Below are 20,000 nucleotides of genomic sequence, written 5' to 3'. Positions count from 1 at the left end.
ATTAACCACTTTATATAAAGGCAAGAAAACAGTGGCAGTGTGCCTCAAAACTGTCATAAATCACATATTTGGTGATGAAAATTATAAGTGACACTTTAAACAATCAAGCATAAATCATTCACAAAAAACCTTCTTAAATTGTTAGTTTTCAAATATGTCCTGCGGTTATTGACACATTCTCTGAGCACGAGAGCCAATTCAGAGTAGAACACTGAAACTTGAATAGACAAGAAACAGATACCTTGCATATTTTCCTGTGTTTTAATGCACTTGCCAATACCACAAAACATGACTGGCATATCAACACTTTTACAACACAGTGAACTTGTTCATGGAAATGTTTTGCTCTGTTTACTTTACCTCGTGAATTGGCACACAGTGCGACCAATCTATGTGAGGTAACACTACTTTGTGTGAGTGTGAGTGCTAAAATACAAATAGTCTGGATAATTGAGAAGTGAAGGGAGGGAGAGAGATAGCGCATAGTGTGTATTTTTAGAAGTGTACATCAAAATCACTTTATTTAGTGATTTTTATGTACCAAAATAAATAATGAGAGACATAAAAACATTATTTTTAATATTAAGGTAAAATAAATTAACAAACAAATAAATAAAGATATATAAAAAACTGTTGTCTAGTTAGTTTTTATAACTCCATTTTCATGACAGAGGCAACGTAAGTGTAATCAATTATTTGTAGCTTTTTATATTGAGATTCAGAATGTACATTTTTAATATAATATAATATAATATAATATAATATAATAATGCTCAGTTTTGTTTCATTTTCATTGTGTTCATTTCCAGTTTTGCCTGTCTTAGGGGCCGTTTACATGACACCGTTTTCAACTAAAAACGTAAAACTTTTTATCGGTTTTGGCTGTTCATTTACACAACAATGCCATTTTGGGGGCCTGAAAACGCAAACTTTTAAAAACTAGTTTCAAAGTGCAAGTTTTTGAAAATGATACTTTATCGTCTCCTTGTGAACTACAACAACACGTGCACTTTTTCATGCACATGCGTATTATGTGTTCAGTCTATAGGTGCGTAGTGTTTCTTTACAAAGTGACATCGCCAACTACTGGCCTGGCATGAAATATATACATGAATGTGTGTGTATGTATATATACATAATTATTATACACAGAACACACACATATATATATTACGTGTAAACAGACTTTTATTTCGCAAACGATTAATCGCGAATAATCGTTGCAGCCCTAGTGTGAATGGGAATTTTTTTGGTCAATGGCGTCGTCTGTATGCGAAAAATGCCAAGGAAAAAACTTTTCTGTTTTTAGTACATCGTCGGCGTGTAAACGTACCCTTAGTTATCTAGTTAGTTTTTCTTTGTTCTCAGTTTCCCACCACTAACTTGTTTCCTATGTTATTGATTAATTAGATCACACCTGTTTGTATTGAGTTTGTTATTTTGACTATTTAAGCCCTCCAGTTCTTTCAGTTCAGGGTCTGGTGTTTGTGCATGACTAACTGTTTTGTTGAGTTTGCTTATTTTAATAAATACGCTACCATTTCATCCTTTGTGCCTATTTTCACCATCATTGGACTAGAACAAGACTAATATACTATAATATAAAATACTGTTATCTAGTTGCATAACCCCATTTTCATGGTGGAGACATCATAAGTACACTCAATTATTTTTAGATTTTTATATAGAGATATAAAGCTTCTGGTGTGCATCTGCTTTTTTATTTGTGAACTATAAAAAAGTGAGAAGTGCAATTGTGTGAGTTGTTTCTCTCTGATCCTTAAAGATGACCTTTTCTTGTGTAACCTAATGTAGTCAGGTTGATCATTCATATTAAGCGATATTTGTGTGATTATCTGACAAAAAGTCAAATGTGCGATTAATTAAGACAGAAAAAAGCTATGTGGCAGTCAAGTGTCAGTGTAGCTTTCCAAACCACCAAGGCGCCGCACTTCACTGCTTCTAATGCTGTCACCTAGCAACATATCTTCTGATACCAATCCAGAATAACTACCATCTGTTTTTTTAAAGTAAACAAAAGGAACTGCTTTGTATAACAAACACAGATTATGAACGGCATTTACAAGACCACACAAGTTCATTTAGATTTATGAGGCATAATGTGCGTATCTAAACACCATAATTCATTCTTTATGAAGTAATGCTTCGAAACACTTCAAGTGCCAAATTGAGCAGTTAATCAAAAGATTATAGGAGGATGTCATGTAACCATTTGCTAAAAAGCCAATCCACTTCCCTAATGAAACTGTAAGACTTAACATAACTTATATTTATAGTATTTATCACTTCATCCATAAACATACTCTGTGTTCTTGTTTAGAACAGTAACATGATAAAGAGGACAAAAATGCAATTTGTAAATAATAATAAATCCAAAGCAAGCATGTATTCGGATGTCCACCTTCCTTAGGATAGCAGCCTGTATCCTTAAACAAGAGCAGCTTCTATTTTCAGAGCGTTAATCCAAGTGATTAGCCAGACACCAGATTTTTTCCATTTAGAAGAAGAGTGGCATCTAAATGTGGTCTTAGCACTTCTCTCAGGCATTTCTTCTATGCATATGTAAATATATTTATTCAAAGAGATGTTTTAATTCACAGCTCAGAGGATAAGAATACATTGTTGATTTTCAGCCACAAACCACTCGCATTTCAAAACTAATGACTCAACAAGAAGTGGTGGCAAACGTGAGACAGTGTAGCTATTATTTCAAAGTGAAATATTCTTTATGGACTGTAAGAAGTCATGTGAGAAGGGTAACAGTAATGCAAATGTGTTTCAGTCAGTCTGCTTTGTAAAACTGTTGCCATTCAGAAGATCTGGATTCAGTAGTAACTAAGCATTTGCATTCCACAGATCTGGTCTTAGATCAAGTATATTTGTTTTAGAGACAGATATAATGAATTGCATGCAGGATCAACAAGCAAGACATCATCAAAATTTGTCAAAACACCAGCTCGCAAGTAATATTGAGTCATCCTGCCGAATTAAAGTTCAGCATCTGCATTTGACTTCCTTTTTAAATTGGATCAGAGGATTATTAGTCATATCAAATGTTAACACTGTGCAGTATGTTTGATCTTCAATCATCATCACACTGATCTGATTATGTTTACTCATTTAATGCATGCATGGTTCTTCATTTCATTGAAATCTGTATCATTAACCACCTGTCAGTGTTATTTTATTATTGAAAAACTATTATAGTTTTTATTAATATTTTGAATTTTATATATTTCCTTTTAATTTAAGTCAAACTTTTAATTAGTTTAAAAAATGTCTATGAATTTATCTATAATTTCTGTTTTAGTTTTGGTAATTTTAGTACATCGAGTTAAACTAAATGAAAATGAGAAATTTGGACTTGGCAACTAGCTGAAATAAAGTACTTTATTTCAGTTAACAACGTTTATTGTATTTCAAGTAACATTTGTTTTTTTATGGTTTTTGTTAACTATAATAACCCTGCCACCTGTTTAAGTATACACAAAACATGCTCTTTCATGCATGCTGCTTAAAAAAAAAATTAAAGAATTCTGCTGTGCATTTATATGTGAGTGGCACAAAGATACACGCATTGGCCTATATACAGTAATTAAAGTATAAACGTTGAAGCCTGTTTTAAATAAACCTCCCCTTGCTGTATGATTAAGTATGAGTTCAGCAAGTAATAACTTGCTTAATCTTACATGCATGTAAACATTCATTAGCAGTGAATAATGGATGCAAATCATCCTCTAATCATAAAATATCTTTTTCAGATTCTAGAAAGATCACTCACAGACTTTTTAGAGGTGACATTTAATAGCCATAGCCTACATGCTAAACAAACAACTATGATTACTTATTTTGTTTATTTATTTATTTATATGAAATACTGATTCTAATAAACATTCAAATGTGTAAGTACACGTTTTTTATGGTTTTTGTTAACTATAATAACCCCGCCACCTGTTTAAGTATGTGATACTCACACAAAACATGCTCTTTCATGCATGCTGCTTCAGAAAAAAATTAAAGAATTCTGCTGTGCATTTATATGCGAGTGGCATAAAGATACACGGATTGTCCTATATACAGTAATTAAAGTATAAACGCTGAAGCCTGTTTTAAATAAACCTCCCCTTGCTGTATGATTAAGTATGAGTTCAGCAAGTAATAACTTGCTTAATCTTACATGGACATGTAAACATTCATTAGAAGTGAATAATGGATGCAAATCATCCTCTAATCCTAAAATATCTTTTTCAGATTCTAGAAAGATCACTCAGACTTTTTAGAGGTGAATATTTAGAGGTGACTTTTTAGAGGTGAATATTTAATAGCCATAGCCTACATGCTAAACAAACAACTATGACTACTTATTTTATTTATATGAAATACTGATTCCAATAAACATTCAAATGTGTAACTACACGATTTACATCTCACGAGTCATTTTTTTAAATACCTGCAAGTGGCATAAGTGTTTTTGATTCACTAAAAAGAACCGGCTCAAAAGAGTCGTTCGTTCGATAATTGGTCTACTAACGCTGTGTGTTTCGACTCTCTCGCGGTGTCACAGCGGCAGCTCTGATGAACGGTCGAGTGTTTTAGTCCACATCGACGTGAATCGTTAAAACGTCATGAAATTGTTCAGTTAAAGTATTTTTTTTTTTTTTGTAAAAAAAAGCAGTAGGCTACATGGAAATATCCACAGTGTTTATTTACCAAGAAGGAGGCGACTGAACCATATCACTGGGTTCTTTCGACCAAAAATGAGGACCGTGCAATGAAAACATTACATCGACGTCACATTTTAAACGAAGACGGTCCATTCTTAATGAAGTTTCGCACTAGAATGTCACGGCGCGAGACTGCACAAAAAACGACAAGCATGCCATTTCGCACTAGTAAAATATGTGCAACAGTGTGAGCTAACAGAGCAGCACGTCAGCGTGCGATTGTTTTCGGAAGCTTCCTGTTTGAGAGCGGCATGATATTAGGCTATTGACTTACTGTTTGTGATCTTCTGCAGCCCGAGTACATCATCCGGCGTTATTTCTGTGTTTTTGAGCAAATCTTCTTCAGTCGTACACAGGACACCCGCGTCGCAGCCTTGCTTCACTTTCATGTCTAAATGCGATAAGATGCTGCTGTTCGTGCACGAGTTGCAGTCTTTGCACCCAACCTTTCTGGCAAGGGCCGTTTGTTTGCCTCACCTCTGCTGTGTTATGCGTCCTGGTTATTTAACGCAGGCTCTTTACTGATACAAGAATAGCGCATTCACCTCCCCCAGCCAGTCAGTCTTCTAAAGATGTTGTGTTATTTTACTCCTTTCCTAAGGCGAGGGACTCTCGCTCTGTAATCTGCATGTCTGCCTGCTGCTGAAGGTATTAGTGCAACCACTTCATGTAATCGAGCAAGCCCCGAGAGAGATGAGCTGTATTAACTTGGTGCGGAAGGAAGTGGGCTGACGGTTCACTCAAGTCGCTTCTTTTTAAAAGTAAATATCTGCTGTCTCATATTGATCAGACTTGTTATGCTCTATATGGACACAACTTGCATTTATTTCTCTTGTCTTGGAGGAAAACCTTCAAAAAGCTTTTCTTTTTTTTTTTTGCATTTATTCCTATTGCCTACTAAATGATATAGGCTATATGTAGCCTATGTATATGGGTCATTGACAAATAAGGTTTTTAAAAGTGTAAAAAAACATAATGGAGATATAATGTTGAAGTTTTGTTAAGAGTTAACAATGAGATTATGTGGTTTTTATAATAAGTTAACACTGCTTTTGTCATTTTTTACAAGATAGACAACATTTTTCACCAAAAAAGTCATTCGGTTTAACCAAAATTTCAGTTTTACCGAATGACACTTTTGGTTATACCGAATGACGATATTTTCAAACAGTGCTAACAGGCTGATATCTAGCTACCTAACAAAAGGACAATCAAACATTTTATATTTAGTACAAGTTTTTAAAATATTACAACATTTTCCATGTTCCATGTCACCGAATTACCTGAAGTTTCGGGACATGCGTATGAGCAAGTGAAAACATGAATTTTTCAAATAGTTAAAAGAGAGTTTAGTTACTTTGCTTCATGACCATGTGGTCCTTTGCAGGTGTCTGATGTCACATGATATTGACCGCATGATTTGATCCAAAACAGCTCCTTTATATTGGTTACACCGAATGACATCAACGAAATTGATTTTTTCGGACATTCTTTCTCACAACAAAGCAACAACTTCTACACATAATTTTAAAACCAATTTGCACTATGTTGAAGATGTTATAAAATCATGCCAAATGAAATGGCTGTATTGGCCTTTGGACAGTTAAACTGAATGACCTTTTGACACTTCAAAATCTTTAAAATACCTTTATATGTAGCAAAATATAATTAAAACCTTTTGGATTCAATAAAAGAGATCTAGATGTACTACCATACATGATGTAATATCTTTGTTTTTTATTATTATTAAGGCCTTTGGACAAACAAATTACCCATCACATCATTGACCCATATATATATATATATATATATATATATATATATATATATATATATATATATATATATGAAGACTTCAGATGGAAAAGCCTCTAAGTGCCATCTGACATTTTCTTATAAAATGAGCATTTTTATCAAACTTGTTTATGTTCAGTTATTTCACTTTAATGGTAATGAAAAGGACCTATTAATTGCCATTAAAGTGAAATTACTTAACCTAAACATACAAGCTTGATAAAAATGCTCATTTTAGATGAAAATTTCAGACGGCACTTAGAGGCTTTTCCATCTGAAGTCTTCATATATATATATATGTGTATGTACGTAAAAATCGTATTATATTTTCTACTGGTAACAAGTTGTATATTTTGCCATGGTTCAGATAGCACTTTCAAATAGCATGCATATCATTTTTCCTCATTTATTATGCATTGTGAATTACATGAATAATTAAATAATGAATTGAGGACATTGTACAATAATTGTGCTTTAAAATCTTTTATTTTTGTATTTTCTAGGAAATGTGTTTTTAGATGCCAGCATCCCTGAGAAAGATAAAGTGATCTCCTCTAGGCTATTTTGTAAATAAAGGAGGTCTAAAATCTGTTCCTGGAGAGAGAAGAGGAAACTTCTGTTCTCTCCTCCCATCCGGCCTGCCAGGTTGAGAACTCTGTTCGTCACAATACCAGCTGAACATCTAGGTTCTAGAAGATGTGGTGTGATGAAGCAGGAGAAGGTTGAGCATGCTGAAGTGCTGAAGTGCTGAATTGCACCTCCTTCTGGTTCAATGAATATTCCTGGCAGGGTTTTGCAGCTAAATGAGAAATTGATTCAGATTAGCTTTACTGTAGGTACTTTGTGGATGTTCATATGGTAGATATTCTTATATAAAGTAATAAAAGCAGAGAGATAGAAAGTTTAGGTAAAGCAAAGAAACATATAATGATGCAAAACTATCAAACAAAACTGATGAATGATTAAACAAGCACTAAAATTGGGACATAAAATAGTTTTATCTATTTTCTTTAGATAATCTATTATCTATTTTCTTTCTTCTCCTATTGGTAACGTCTGTTCCGAGAAACTCTTTTGATTATGATTTTTTTTTTTACATTCCACAGAGTTTTCCCTGCAGGGCCTTGTTGTATCCACCTGTCCATGCCACGTATCATTCCTTATGCCATCTCGAAGCAGCCTCTGTGATGCGTCTGCATGTCCCTCACTCTGCGCACAGACTGGATCTGGGGATGACTGGCACCCCATTCGTTCCAGTGTTTATAGGATCCAAATTCAAACAGGTACTGATATCCACGGTAGCCAGGGTACTGGTATCCAACCCACCTACAGAAGGAAACAAACATAGCATAAGGTAATTCATGAGATGACTTCAAATGCCTAGATAATCTTCATCGTTTGTAATAGTACATTTAAGAGATGGTAAACCACTTACGTTCCACCATTTACTTGAATGCTGGCGACTCTGTCCTGGAAGCCGTAGCACCACAAACTTGGGATGTCCTCATCAGAAACCTCCATCTTACGACCATCAAAGTTCATGCACTCATACAGACAGATGTTATGATCCTGTGGGTCCTACATGGAGAAAGAAACAGTTTCTATGTTTCTTATATTATTAATTGGATATGGATAGTGATAAAATGGGAAATGAACTGTTATAATGTTCACCCACCATTCTGACGGGCCGCACGGACATGAGGCGATCACATCGGTAGCTGTTGGACCAAGTGTCCCAGCGAGGGTATTCGCCCCTCTCCAGCATGAACATCTCACCAGTCATATCCTGTTGCTCAAAACCTACCCATCTGCAAGACAGAGGAGGGCAAACATTTGGTCTGTTTGGTCTGTTTTATGATTAACAGTGCCAATTTTCCCTTAATTTCCTTTTAAGTTAACCGATAAGAAACATTTCAAAAGTAGTATGGAAATAAATTGTACATTTTCATATAATTCTGAAAATATGAATTCAGGATGAAAGAAAGTTTTTGAAAGAAGTCTCTTAAGCTAACCAAGGCTGCATTTATTTGATTAAAAAATACAGTAAAAATAGTAATATTGTGAAATACACAGATCAAGCATAACATTATGTCCACTGACAGGTGAAGTGAATAACACTGATTATCTCTTCATCACGGCACTTGTTAGTGAGTGGGATATATTAGGCAGCAAGTGAACATTTTGTCCTCAAAGTTGATGTGTTAGAAGCAGGAAAAATGGGCAAGCGTAAGGATTTGAGTAAGTTTGACAAGGGCCAAATTGTGATGGCTAGACGACTGGGTCAGAACATCTCCAAATCTGCAGCTCTTGTGGGGTGTTCCCAGTCTGCAGTGGTCAGTATCTATCAAAAGTGGTCCAAGGAAGGAACAGTGGTGAACCGGCGACAGGGTCATGGGCGGCCAAGGCTCATTGATGCACGTGGGGAGCGAAGGCTGGCCCGTGTGGTCCGATCCAACAGACGAGCTACTGTAGCTCACATTGCTGAAGAAGTTAAAGCTGGTTCTGATAGAAAGGTGTGAGAATACACAGTGCATCGCAGTTTGTTGCGTATGGGGCTGCATAGCTGCAGACCAGTCAGGGTGCCCATGCTGACCCCTGTCCACCGCTGAAAGCGCCAACAGTGGGCACATGAGCATCAGAACTGGACCCACGAAGCAATGGAAGAAGGTGACCTGGTCTGACGAATCACGTTTTCTTTTACATCACGTGGATGGCCGGGTGAATGGGAAGAAGGCAATCTGGCGGAGGCAGTGTGATGTTTTGGGCAATGTTTTGCTGGGAAACATTGGGTCCTGCCATCCATGTGGATGTTACTTTGATACGTACTGCCTACCTAAGCATTGTTGCAGACCATGTACACCCTTTCATAGAAATGGTATTCCCTGGTGGCTGTGGCCTCTTTCAGCAGGATAATGCACCCTGCCACAAAGCAAAAATGGTTCAGGAATGGTTTGAGGAGCACAACAATGAGTTTGAGGTGTTGACTTGGCCTCCAAATTCCCCAGATCTCAATCCAATCGAGCATCTGTGGGATGTGCTGAACAAACAAGTCCGATCCATGGAGGCTCCACCTCACAACTTACAGAACTCAAAGGATCTGCTGCTAACATCTTGGTGTCAGATACCACAGCACACCTTCAGGGGTCTAGTGGAGTCCATGCCTCGACGGGTCAGGGCTTTTTTGGCAGCAAAAGGGGGACCAACACGATGTTACAATGTTATCCCCGATCGGTGTATTATTACAGTTTAAAATACATTGTTTCAGCCTCCATTGTCACATGACCCTGAGAAATCATTCTAATATGGTGATATGGAAACATTTCTTCTTATTATTAATGTTGAAAACAGTTGTCTTGCTTAATATTTTTGCGGAAACTGTGATACATGTCTTTCATGAAGTCACTGGTTATTTGTCCTTGCTCAATTAAAGTATTAGTTTCTTTAACAAAAAAAGAAAAAAAAGGGACAAATCATATTATGCATTTGTTTTGTGAGATGAGTACTTACGGCCCACACTCCACTCTGATGGAGCCCACACGGTTTAGCCCTTTGTCACAAACGTTACGGCACTCTCCGCTCAGCTCCATCATGCGCCCTTGGAAATTCTCGTACTCAAACAGATATATCTGACCAGAGAGATCACACAGTAAACGCAAATAATTCAATGAGTACTTCTTCTACAAAATATGTGTAATGGGACAGGTTTGACATACTCTTTGCGAGCTCATTCCTGTGGCATAGCGACTCCCCATACTTCCTTGTACAGCAGTGTGTGACATGGCTGAAGCTGCAAACGATGGAACAGAAAGAAGTTGAGCTTAAATGAAAAACTGAATCAAGATTAATTCTGTAATCTTACAGTCATTTCCTCCTTGCTATTTATCAGAACACATGTGCAGAGAAACCATTTTGAAAATCAGTCATGACATTTTTTTAATGGTCTTTGATATAAAGCAATAATATAAATCTGTGTATTTATCTTTACATTCCCTAAATTACAACAAGCATATTTAAAAGGCAGCCACTCTGAAATCACTAAATGGGATTCTTCTTGAATTTGATCAAAAATACTCTAAAAACCATAATACTTTGGACTGTTATTACAATTTCAAATGGATGTTTTCTTTTTAATTCTTTTTAAAATCTTATTTATTTCTGTGATAGCACTTTTCAGCAGCCGTCTGAAAAGTCTATCTAATCATTCTATCTAATAATTTTCTACACTCAAATCAGTCAAGAACATCTGAATCTTTATATATATACATTCCCCAATCATAACAAGCTTATTTAAAGGGTGGCCATTCTGAAATGATTGAAATGACCAATCAGATCTCACCAAAACTTTTGCAGTCAGAGGAATGGAATGTAAAAAGAGTGCTGGCGGAGGAAAAGATGCTAAGGCCAAATGTACAAGGGCTTCAGGCTTCGAATGGGTTGTATATACATATATATATATGCCAGCAGTACTTCTGGAGCAGAATGAGACCAGGCTATTGGATAAAAGTGATGGCCTTTTGGAGGGGTTTGGAGTGGAGGCTTATCTATGTGACCCTGCTGACTCTGCTCATTGCTTTGTTCCAGGCTACGGCTGGATGTCTGATGTCTACCTCCATCAGCAAAAAGCATGGCACTCAACGGCCCCTATCTCTTCAATGCTCTCTCTCTCACACACTCATTCACTCTCTACAGCATGGCTAGCAATGTGCTGACCTCAGTAGACTGGCCACAGACCTCACCATTGAGAGAAAGAGGACTTGTTGCCGTTGTGTGAAGCTTCAGCAGTTTTCTGGGTGGTTACAGTTATATTTTATGTTGTCAAGGATTTTGGAGCTTAAGTTTGAAGTAAAAGTTGTGCATTTCAGTACTCTAAATTTCCTGATTTAGTATTACACAAAACATAAATAGTGATGCATTTAATTATTCACACAATCACATACCTACGACTATCAACAAATCAAAAATACATCTCTTTGTAGAACCACATTGAAACTTACCCAAAAACCTGCAAAATTATGAATCAATCTTCTTATTTACTTGAATGCCATAATTCACACACTTCATTTTACTTAGTCATGCACCTCTTAGAGCGACACCGGGCCCCAGCCATGCAGCCTGCTTTGCATAAAGTCAAAGGAGTGGGCAGGACATGGATGTTGAATGGATGTGCTTGTAAGGGCCTGTTGCGTGTGTATGCATATGTGAGGCAGAGCGTCTGTATGTGGGCGAGTATGTAAAGGCAGGTGGAAGTGGGTTGTTGAAACATTCTGTAGCTGCCACCACGCTGAGAGGAGAGCGGAAGGGTCTCAGTGCAGCATAAAAATTGACTTTTAATGATAGATAATTTTTCGTTTTTAATATTTAAGGATACCTAAAAGTTGTTGCAAAGCTTGCACCAAGCATTTTTTGCTTGGAAAAAAAAAAAAACCTTCGGTGAATCTTTGTGCTGTTTTTGCTGGAACGATCTCAAGTCGAAACAGCTTGCTTGTGTTTCTGCAAGCATGTGTGCTTTGCCGTACACTCCGGTCATATGTAAAAGCATGCATGGAATCACAGTGCCTGGCATCCACTCCGTTGGCAGATGCCAGTAGGCACGATGCCTCCCTGGCTACGGCAGATGGCATTGTGAGCTGGGTAAAGCCAAAGGCTCAGTCCAAAACAATGAGGCCTGAGGCAAAGTGCTGACTCCTGCCTGCCCTGTGGCCAATCTTCCCTTTCTGTCATGATACATATAAATAGAGCCCTTAGTTGGAGGTCTGGAGACCGTTGTGTGGAACTCCTGAGTGCTTGCAGCTATTTGTTGGGTAGGTCAGGTAAGCCCTTCATGTTAGTTCTTTCAGCCGCTGCAGTCATCTTTTAGTGTGCTTTGCTGATCTGCAGTACTCTATGGGAGGGGCGCACATATACACAATTGAAACCCAAAACAAAACATAGCAAGCATATATGTGGGTGTCTTTAACAAAATATGCATCAGCATTTTATATATGGCCATTTCATGAAATGTAAATTTCTGTAAGCTGTGGTTTTATTCTGTTATGTTTGGACGATATCTTCTAAATCAGTAAAGAGAATCGGTGTGTGTATTTTGTTAGGTCGAACTTGTTGGAACAAAGACATTTGGCTGCCATATCTTGTTCTTTATCCCTAGGCTAATTTGTAGAGTAGCCATAAATTATATAGAACCCATGCATTTTTTTTTTTTTTTTTTTTTTGTGCATATCTGTGTTGTTCAGGTCTATCAGCATTGAAATATCTTCAAGGATGGCTCTGACTAATCCCATGCCAATGGGGCCATGGAAGGCAAGTAAACACTTGATGCTTATGAAATAATCCTGGTTCGCAATAGATCAATGGTGATGATATAGAATGATATGAATCTCATCTCTTTTGTCTCTGTCAAAATGTGTAGCTCACAGTCTATGACCAAGAGAACTTCCAAGGCAAGCGCATGGAGTTCACCTCAGCCTGTCAAAATATAATGGAATGTGGCATGGACACTGTCCGCTCTCTGAAAGTGGAGTGTGGAGCGTAAGTCGTGTATTCACAAACATACATCTAAATGAGACCATACTTCAGCTGTTGTATCATGCTAATTAGAAGTACTTTGGCTTAACCCCTATATAAAAAAAGTATTTGCATTTTAAAAACGATATATTTGAAAGAATATTAATAATAATGTGTATGTAAATTATATGTAATTGTATAAAATAGAATATTATTTTTGTATAATATAAAGTAATATTAATCTAATCTATAATTTTTACTCTTCCATTCAAAGTTTGGGGTCGATAAGATCTCATATGCTCACCATGGCTGCATTATTTGATCAAATGTACAGTAAAAACTGTAATATTGTGAAATATTATTACACACACACTATATATATATATATATATATATATATATATATATATATATATATATATATATATATATATATAATAACTGTCTTCTATTTGAATATATTTTAAAGTGTAATTTATTCCTGTGATGGCAAAGCTGAATTTTCATTATTCCACTCTTCATTGTCATGGTCCTTCAGAAATCATTATCATTATCAATGCTGAAAACAGTTGTGCTGCTTAATATTTTTGTGTCTGTTTGAACAGCTGGGTGGGCTTCGAACACTCCAGCTTTTGTGGGCAGCAGTTCATCTTGGAGAGAGGCGACTACCCTCGCTGGGAGTCTTGGAGCGGCAGCAATGCCTACCACATCGAGAGGCTAGTATCCTTCCGGCCAATCTGCTCTGCTGTGAGTTTGAAACCGTATCAACTAATCAGTGGCGAAATGGTTTAACCATGTCTCCAAATGAAATACAATCTCTTCCACTGTTATGATCTGCGCAGAACCACAAGGAGTCAAAGATTACCGTCTTTGAGCGAGAGAACTTTATCGGACACCAGTGGGAGATAAGTGACGACTACCCCTCTCTCCAGGCCATGGGCTGGCCCTCCAATGAGATCGGATCAATGCAGGTGCAAAGTGGGGCGTGAGTACCATACTTGTCTCTCTCTCTATACGGCATCAGCTTCTGGTGCTGTAACCAATGTTCCCTCCAAGATGCACATGTCCATCCACTTCTGATGTTGCACCTGTGCAGAAGAAACAAAATGCCGCACAGAAAGCTTTTTAAAAATATTTCAAAGAATGCACTGCAAAAAATGCTGTTCTTACTTAGAGTTTTTGTCTTGTTTCTAGTCAAAATATCTTAAAGTTCTTAAATCAAGAAGCATTTTCTTGACAAGTAAAAATTATTTCCTTGTTTTTAGGAAAAATAAGTGAGTTTTTCCTTTAAACAAGCAAAATAATCTGCCAATGGGGTAAGCAAAATAATCTTATTTCAAACCAAAAATAAGATATATAAACTTGTTTTCAGTTTGGATTAAGATTATTTTGCTTACCCCATTGGCAGATTATTTTGCTTGTTTTAAGGAAAAACTGACTTAATTTTGATTTATTTTTCCTAAAAACAAGGAAATAATTTTTACTTGTCAAGAAAATTCTTCTTGATCTAAGAATTTTAAAATATTTGGACTTGAAACAAGACAAAAATTCTAAATAAGAACAGCATTTTTTGCAGTGTGGCACAGTTAACACAAAACTGTAAAAAAAAAAAAAAAAAAAAAGTTTTCTCAGATAACCGTAAAATGTGCTTCATATTTTCTAAATTAACGGCTTGTTTTCAAAAATATGATTTATTTTTCACAAGGTTACATCAGAGGTCAAATAAATACAAATAGCACTTTAAAGCCACCATGAAATCAAAAATTGACAATTCTTATATTTTATGGAATATTGCAGTATTTATTATAAATGATTTATCCATGCAAAAATCTTTTTTTTTTTTTTTTAATTAATGTGTCCTCGTAATCTTAAATCAAAATAACTTTCCCTTCCCACTTGCATCGACATCTCCTCTCTTCTCTGATGATGTGTTTACTGGCATGAAGGCGGGACAACCTGTCACTCACATGAGATTGACCAATAGCAAACCACAACCATCCAACGATCCAAGCAGTTCCCCATGGACAAATTCACGTCCCGCCCTACATTTTTTTGTTGTTCAAGAAACTGCTTCACTAGGAGATACGTCACAATAAGGAGGAAAAGTCTATCAAAATTTCCGTACACTGTACAGATCTGCCATGTTTTTGCTCAGGTGGCCGGATTGTCCGTCCTCTAGAAAGAGGTTTTGCCCAGCAAGAAAAAACAAATTAGAGGGCACATTGGCTGTAACCTTGCAATATTTGAGATACTTAGAATATTAAATGAGGCATTTATCATGTGTTTTCTCACTGCATGTAGCTGGGTTTGTTACCAGTACCCCGGCTACCGTGGTTACCAGTACATCATGGAGTGTGACCACCATGGCGGCGAGTACAAACACTACAGGGAGTGGGGCTCCCACGCTCAGACCTTCCAGGTGCAGTCCCTCCGCCGGGTTCAGCAGTGAGGGCACCTCGCCCAGCTCCCTTCCTCCCTCCCCCACCTCCTCCTCCTCCTCCTCCTCCTCATCCTCCTCATCCTCTTCCTGCACCTCTTCCTCACCTCCACCCCTTCATTCCGATACCAGCAAGCCCAGCACAGGCTGAACGTCTGGTGCATTCGGCAAATGTTTACAGCGCTTTCTTCTTTCTGCATGCCATCGATTTGAAAGAAAAGAGTCCGAGGAAGAACTCAAGCAGACTGATTCTGTGAGCGGCACAGTGGTGTGATTTAAGCTTTGCTTCTCGTCACTGTCATGATGCAGTCTGTGCAAAAGAGATCAATAAAGGGTACACACATAAAAAACAACCATTGTGAGAGTTTGTTTGATGCATGTAGTGTAGTTTGAAACTAACTTTGTAAAATGGCCCAAATTGTAACTATCATTAGCACCAAAATATTCTACTTTTTAACTATTGTTAAAAAAGAGTTGATTTCCAATGGCTTGTGAGTACAGGGATAAAATAGGCTGCAAAGCTGAAAATGAATAAATAAAAGTTTATTGTTGTTTTCACCTATGTTTGGGTACGATGTCGATTTTCCTTGCCTGTCATAGCAAAATACATGCTAAAATAACCTATTTATGATAGATATTGACAAATCTATTCACTTTAAGGAAGGAATGAATTTAAACTGCATGTTGGATTCAAATTATATTTTTAGCTCCATTTACTGAATCATCACAATCAGAAAAAAATCTTACATTACATTTTTGACAAAACAACTAAATTTTGAATATGACACGTATTAAATACAGCAGCAAGTTGCTACAAATTAGTTAAAATTAGGAACATTTTCCAAAAATTTGAAATGGTTTCTTTACAATTTGTGTGGTTGTGACAAACACTATATTTATATGTTTTTACCAAGAAACAAACAAACAAACAAACAAAAAAAACTACAAAACACAGAGCCTGTGTTGAGACCATAGACTGTAAAAAAAATAGCTTGAGACCAGGTTGAGCAGGTTATGACATTCACATTTTTAAAAAATGTTTTGTTTGTGTTGGCTTTTTAATATATATATATATATATATATATATATATATATATATATACACTACCGCTCAAAAGTTTGGGATTGGTAAGATTTTTAATGTTTTTAAAAGAAGTTTCGTCTGCTCACCAATGGTGCATTTACTTTATTAAAAATACAGTAAAAACAGTAATATTGTGAAATATTATTACAATTTAAAATGACTGTTTTCTATTTGAAAATATTTTAAAATGTAATTTATTCCTGTGATGGCAAAGCTGAATTTTCAGCATCGTTACTCCAGTCTTCAGTGTCACGTGATCCTTCAGAAATCATTCTAATATGTCAATTTGCTGCTCAAGAAACATTTATTGTTTACAATTGTACAAAGTATTTGTGTACAATATTTTTTTTTTCAGGATTCTTCGATGAATAGAAAGTTCAAAAGAACAGCGTTTATTTGAAATCTAATCTTTTGTAACATTATCAATGTCTTTACTGTCACTTTTGCATCCTTGCTGAATAAAAGTATTAATTTCTTTAATTTCTTTTCAAAAAAATAAAAATAAAAATTCTTACTGACCCCAAACTTTTGAACGGAAAATGTTACAAAAGCTTTGTATTTCAGATAAATGCTGTTCTTTTGAACTTTCTATTCATCAAGGAATCCTGAATAAAAAGTACACAACTGTTTTCAACATTGAAAATAATAACAAATATTTCTTGAGGATCTAATCATCATATTAGAATGATTTCTGAAGGATCATGTGACACTGAAGACTGGAGTAATGATGCTGAAAATTCAGCTTTGCCAACACGAGAATAAATTTCTTTGTAAAATATATTCAAATAGAAAACAGTTATTTTAAATTGTAATAATTTTTCATAGTATTACTGTTTTTACTGTATTTTTAATTAAATAAATTAAGCCTTGGTGAGCAGGCAAAACTTCTTTTAAAAACAAAAAATCTTACCGATCCCAAACTTTTGAGCGGTAGTGTATATATATATATATATATATATATATATATATATATATATATATAAAATTATTCAGAGATTTTTTATATATTTTTACTAGTGGGTGCGGGACACTATAGTTCATTTATGTAAGTGAGGATAGCAGTAAAATTGATAAAAGTTTGGGACCAAAAATTATTCAGACACTTTGACCTGACCATGTTTATCTGACATAATTAAGATAATTTTTTTTCTGACACAGTTTAACTCTGAGATCTTGTCATATTTTATTACCATTTTTAAACTATAGTGAATAAACTATTAATGAATGAAATTCATTGAATTAACATTGAATGAAATGTTCAAGGTGTCTGAATAAATTTTGGTTTGAATGTATGTATGGATGTATGTGTGTGTGTGTGTGTGTGTGTGTATATATGTATATATATATATATATATATATATATACCTTTATAAAATGTATATTTTTAATTAAATATATTGTTTTAAAATTAATATTTGTACATTTTATTTTTTAAAGATACCAATATGTCTTTTTTTTAACCTAAAGTGTATATATTTGGTATAAGGTTTTGTGTAGTTATGGTCTGAGAAAGGTGTTTTAGGGGTAGTGTGTGATAATATAATGACATGATATTGATTAGGAATAAATACAATTAAATATTTAATTTTTTTAAATATTTCATTCATTTCACAGTGGAAATTGTACTTTTTAAATACAAATGGCAGGTAAAGTTATGGGACATTTTTGTGGTACTAAAACGGGCTTATAAGTATAATTTCTTATGATTTTCTTGTTCTTGGGAAAGTGCGACTTTTCTTCTTGAGGTTCACCCCTGACGAAGAGAAATTGCGCCATCCAGCGCTTGTCAGAAGTTTAAGCCGGAAGCTGTCGTTGGCCGTCACAAAAACCTAAAAACACGATAACAGTCGGGAGCAAGCAACGGAGCGAAACACGTCCTCTCCTGAAGTTTGTAACATCCCTTAACTGACGCGAGACATAATGTCAGTCCTGTTGTCAGTGCTGGCCGGTGTGCTGGCTGTATATATACTGCTTTATTACACCGTGTTTAAAGGAGCCAGATTTAAGAGCAGTATCACGTTAAAGGGAAAAACAGCAATTGTTACAGGTTGGTAACATTTAAACCTCTTAATACGATACATGGCATATTTGCATATTTATATCTACTGTAGTTACATCATCACGTTGTCTCAAGTTTGAGTAATCAATAATGTGTATGCAGGGAGTAACACAGGCATTGGCAAACCCACAGCCTTGGATCTGGCCAAGAGAGGGGCCCGAGTGATCCTCGCCTGCCGAAACAAACAGAGAGCTGAAGCTGCAGTTTATGACATAAGAAAGGTGGACCCATCCATTAACCTCAATTCATCCCAGTTCTTAATACACTGAGATGAGTCTAAAAGAAATAACTTGCTGTATATCCTCCAGGAAAGTGGGAACTCAGAGGTACTGTACATGCATCTGGACCTGGCCAGTTTAAAGTCCGTGCGAGATTTTGCTGAGACCTTTCTGAAGAGTGAACCGAGACTCGACTTGCTCATTAACAACGCAGGTAACTTGAGAGGGAATCTGGTGCATGAAAGCATTTCAAGAACATGATGTTAGTATGTGAGGTTTTCTCTCTAGGTCTTATCGCATCAGGCAGAACTGAAGATGGGTTTGGCATGGCGTTCGGCGTCAACCACCTGGGCCACTTTTTGCTGACGCTGTTGCTGTTGGATCGTCTAAAGCAGGCAGAGCACAGCCGCGTCGTCAACGTGTCCGCCCTGCTGCATCGGCTGGGTTCTGTTGACTTCAACCTCCTCAACACGCACAAGGATCTGGTCACAGGTCAGTCGTCCTGGGACACCCTCAGAGCCTACTGCCACAGCAAACTCTGCAATGTGCTCTTTACTCGTGAGCTCGCAAACCGCTTGGAAGGGACCAGTGTCACCTGCTATTGCCTGCATCCAGGTTAGTGGTCCTTCATTTTTTTTGTGTCCTATTATGTATAATCATTCCCCCACATTTTATTCATTGTCTCGTCCTTATAGGTGTCATAGCCACTGAGATTGGTCGGAATATGAATATGCTGCAGAAGCTGCTTTACCCGGTCATGTCCAAGCTGTTTTTCCTGGACCCAGAGGCAGGTGCGCAGACCACGCTTTACTGTGCTTTGCAGGAGGGACTTGAGCCTTTGAGTGGACGGTACTTCTCTTCCTGCGCTCTGCAGAACGTTAGCGCTGACGGACGGGATGATGCCCTGGCCAGGAAGCTTTGGGAAGTGAGCGAGAGGCTGTGTGGCCTATCCTAAGTGAGCTCACGCAGGTTTGTGGAACAATAGAACTCCACACACAAAAACCCAATAACGGTCACAGGTGTACACAGGTGGCTTGTTTTTGCATTCAGTATATATTGTTTTAAAATATGTTGTTGCTTTAAATGAACGCAGTGTGTTTAAATTAGGGGTTCACTGATATTTAAAGGATTAGTTCACTTTAAAATGAAAATTACCCCATGA

General features: G+C 36.5%; 4 protein-coding genes across 10 annotated transcripts in view; 2 read left to right on the top strand and 2 right to left on the bottom strand.

Annotated features, from left to right (window-relative positions):
* Positions 1-6,164, bottom strand: part of unc119a (unc-119 homolog a (C. elegans)) — a 12,311-nt gene extending 6,147 nt beyond the window's left edge. The window contains exon 1 of one of the 2 annotated variants that reach the window (XM_048160319.1): positions 6,103-6,164. In XM_048160319.1, coding sequence (XP_048016276.1) covers positions 6,103-6,118 — 16 coding nt within the window. In that variant the 5' untranslated portion in view covers positions 6,119-6,164. Of the gene's footprint in view, positions 1-5,019; positions 5,153-6,102 lie in introns of those variants that run through there. The other variant, XM_048160318.1, reaches the window with a different exon arrangement.
* Positions 6,165-7,049: 885 nt separating this feature from the next.
* On the top strand, positions 7,050-15,830 carry cryba1a (crystallin, beta A1a). Of its 6 annotated transcripts, none has more exons than XM_048160320.1 (7): positions 7,050-7,184; positions 7,646-7,822; positions 12,770-12,836; positions 12,946-13,064; positions 13,646-13,787; positions 13,883-14,025; positions 15,342-15,830. In XM_048160320.1, exons 3-7 carry the CDS (start codon positions 12,798-12,800, stop codon positions 15,487-15,489), a joined length of 591 nt encoding a protein of 196 aa, XP_048016277.1. In that variant the 5' UTR covers positions 7,050-7,184; positions 7,646-7,822; positions 12,770-12,797; the 3' UTR covers positions 15,490-15,830. The 6 variants fall into 6 exon arrangements, with proteins under 6 accessions (XP_048016277.1, XP_048016278.1, XP_048016280.1 ...); XM_048160321.1 differs by having other exon boundaries at positions 7,121-7,260; XM_048160323.1 differs by lacking the exon at positions 7,050-7,184 and adding an exon at positions 11,121-12,340 and having other exon boundaries at positions 7,232-7,822.
* crybb1l3 (crystallin, beta B1, like 3) lies at positions 7,198-10,832 on the bottom strand. The gene is made up of 6 exons (XM_048160316.1): positions 10,253-10,832; positions 10,047-10,165; positions 8,215-8,347; positions 7,975-8,117; positions 7,677-7,865; positions 7,198-7,338 (listed from the first exon to the last, which is right to left on the bottom strand). The coding sequence occupies exons 1-5, from the start codon at positions 10,316-10,318 to the stop codon at positions 7,700-7,702; spliced, it is 627 nt and encodes a 208-aa protein (XP_048016273.1). The 5' UTR covers positions 10,319-10,832; the 3' UTR covers positions 7,198-7,338; positions 7,677-7,699.
* A 2,518-nt stretch (positions 15,831-18,348) lies between the features above and the next one.
* dhrs13a.3 (dehydrogenase/reductase (SDR family) member 13a, duplicate 3) overlaps positions 18,349-20,000 on the top strand; it is a 1,734-nt gene continuing 82 nt past the window's right edge. Inside the window, exons 1-5 of the mRNA XM_048160315.1 lie at positions 18,349-18,608; positions 18,723-18,841; positions 18,929-19,052; positions 19,127-19,453; positions 19,534-20,000. The exon at positions 19,534-20,000 is cut by the window's right edge and continues 82 nt beyond it. Of these exons, the coding sequence (XP_048016272.1) occupies positions 18,482-18,608; positions 18,723-18,841; positions 18,929-19,052; positions 19,127-19,453; positions 19,534-19,793 (957 nt within the window). The 5' untranslated portion in view covers positions 18,349-18,481 and the 3' untranslated portion in view covers positions 19,794-20,000. The remainder of the gene's footprint in view (positions 18,609-18,722; positions 18,842-18,928; positions 19,053-19,126; positions 19,454-19,533) is intronic.

Source organism: Megalobrama amblycephala, linkage group LG16 (genome assembly GCF_018812025.1).
Source record: "Megalobrama amblycephala isolate DHTTF-2021 linkage group LG16, ASM1881202v1, whole genome shotgun sequence".
NCBI classification, from domain to species: domain Eukaryota; kingdom Metazoa; phylum Chordata; class Actinopteri; order Cypriniformes; family Xenocyprididae; genus Megalobrama; species Megalobrama amblycephala.
The sequence above is the reverse complement of the archived record's forward strand: the minus strand, read 5'-3'. Positions and strand labels throughout refer to the sequence as shown.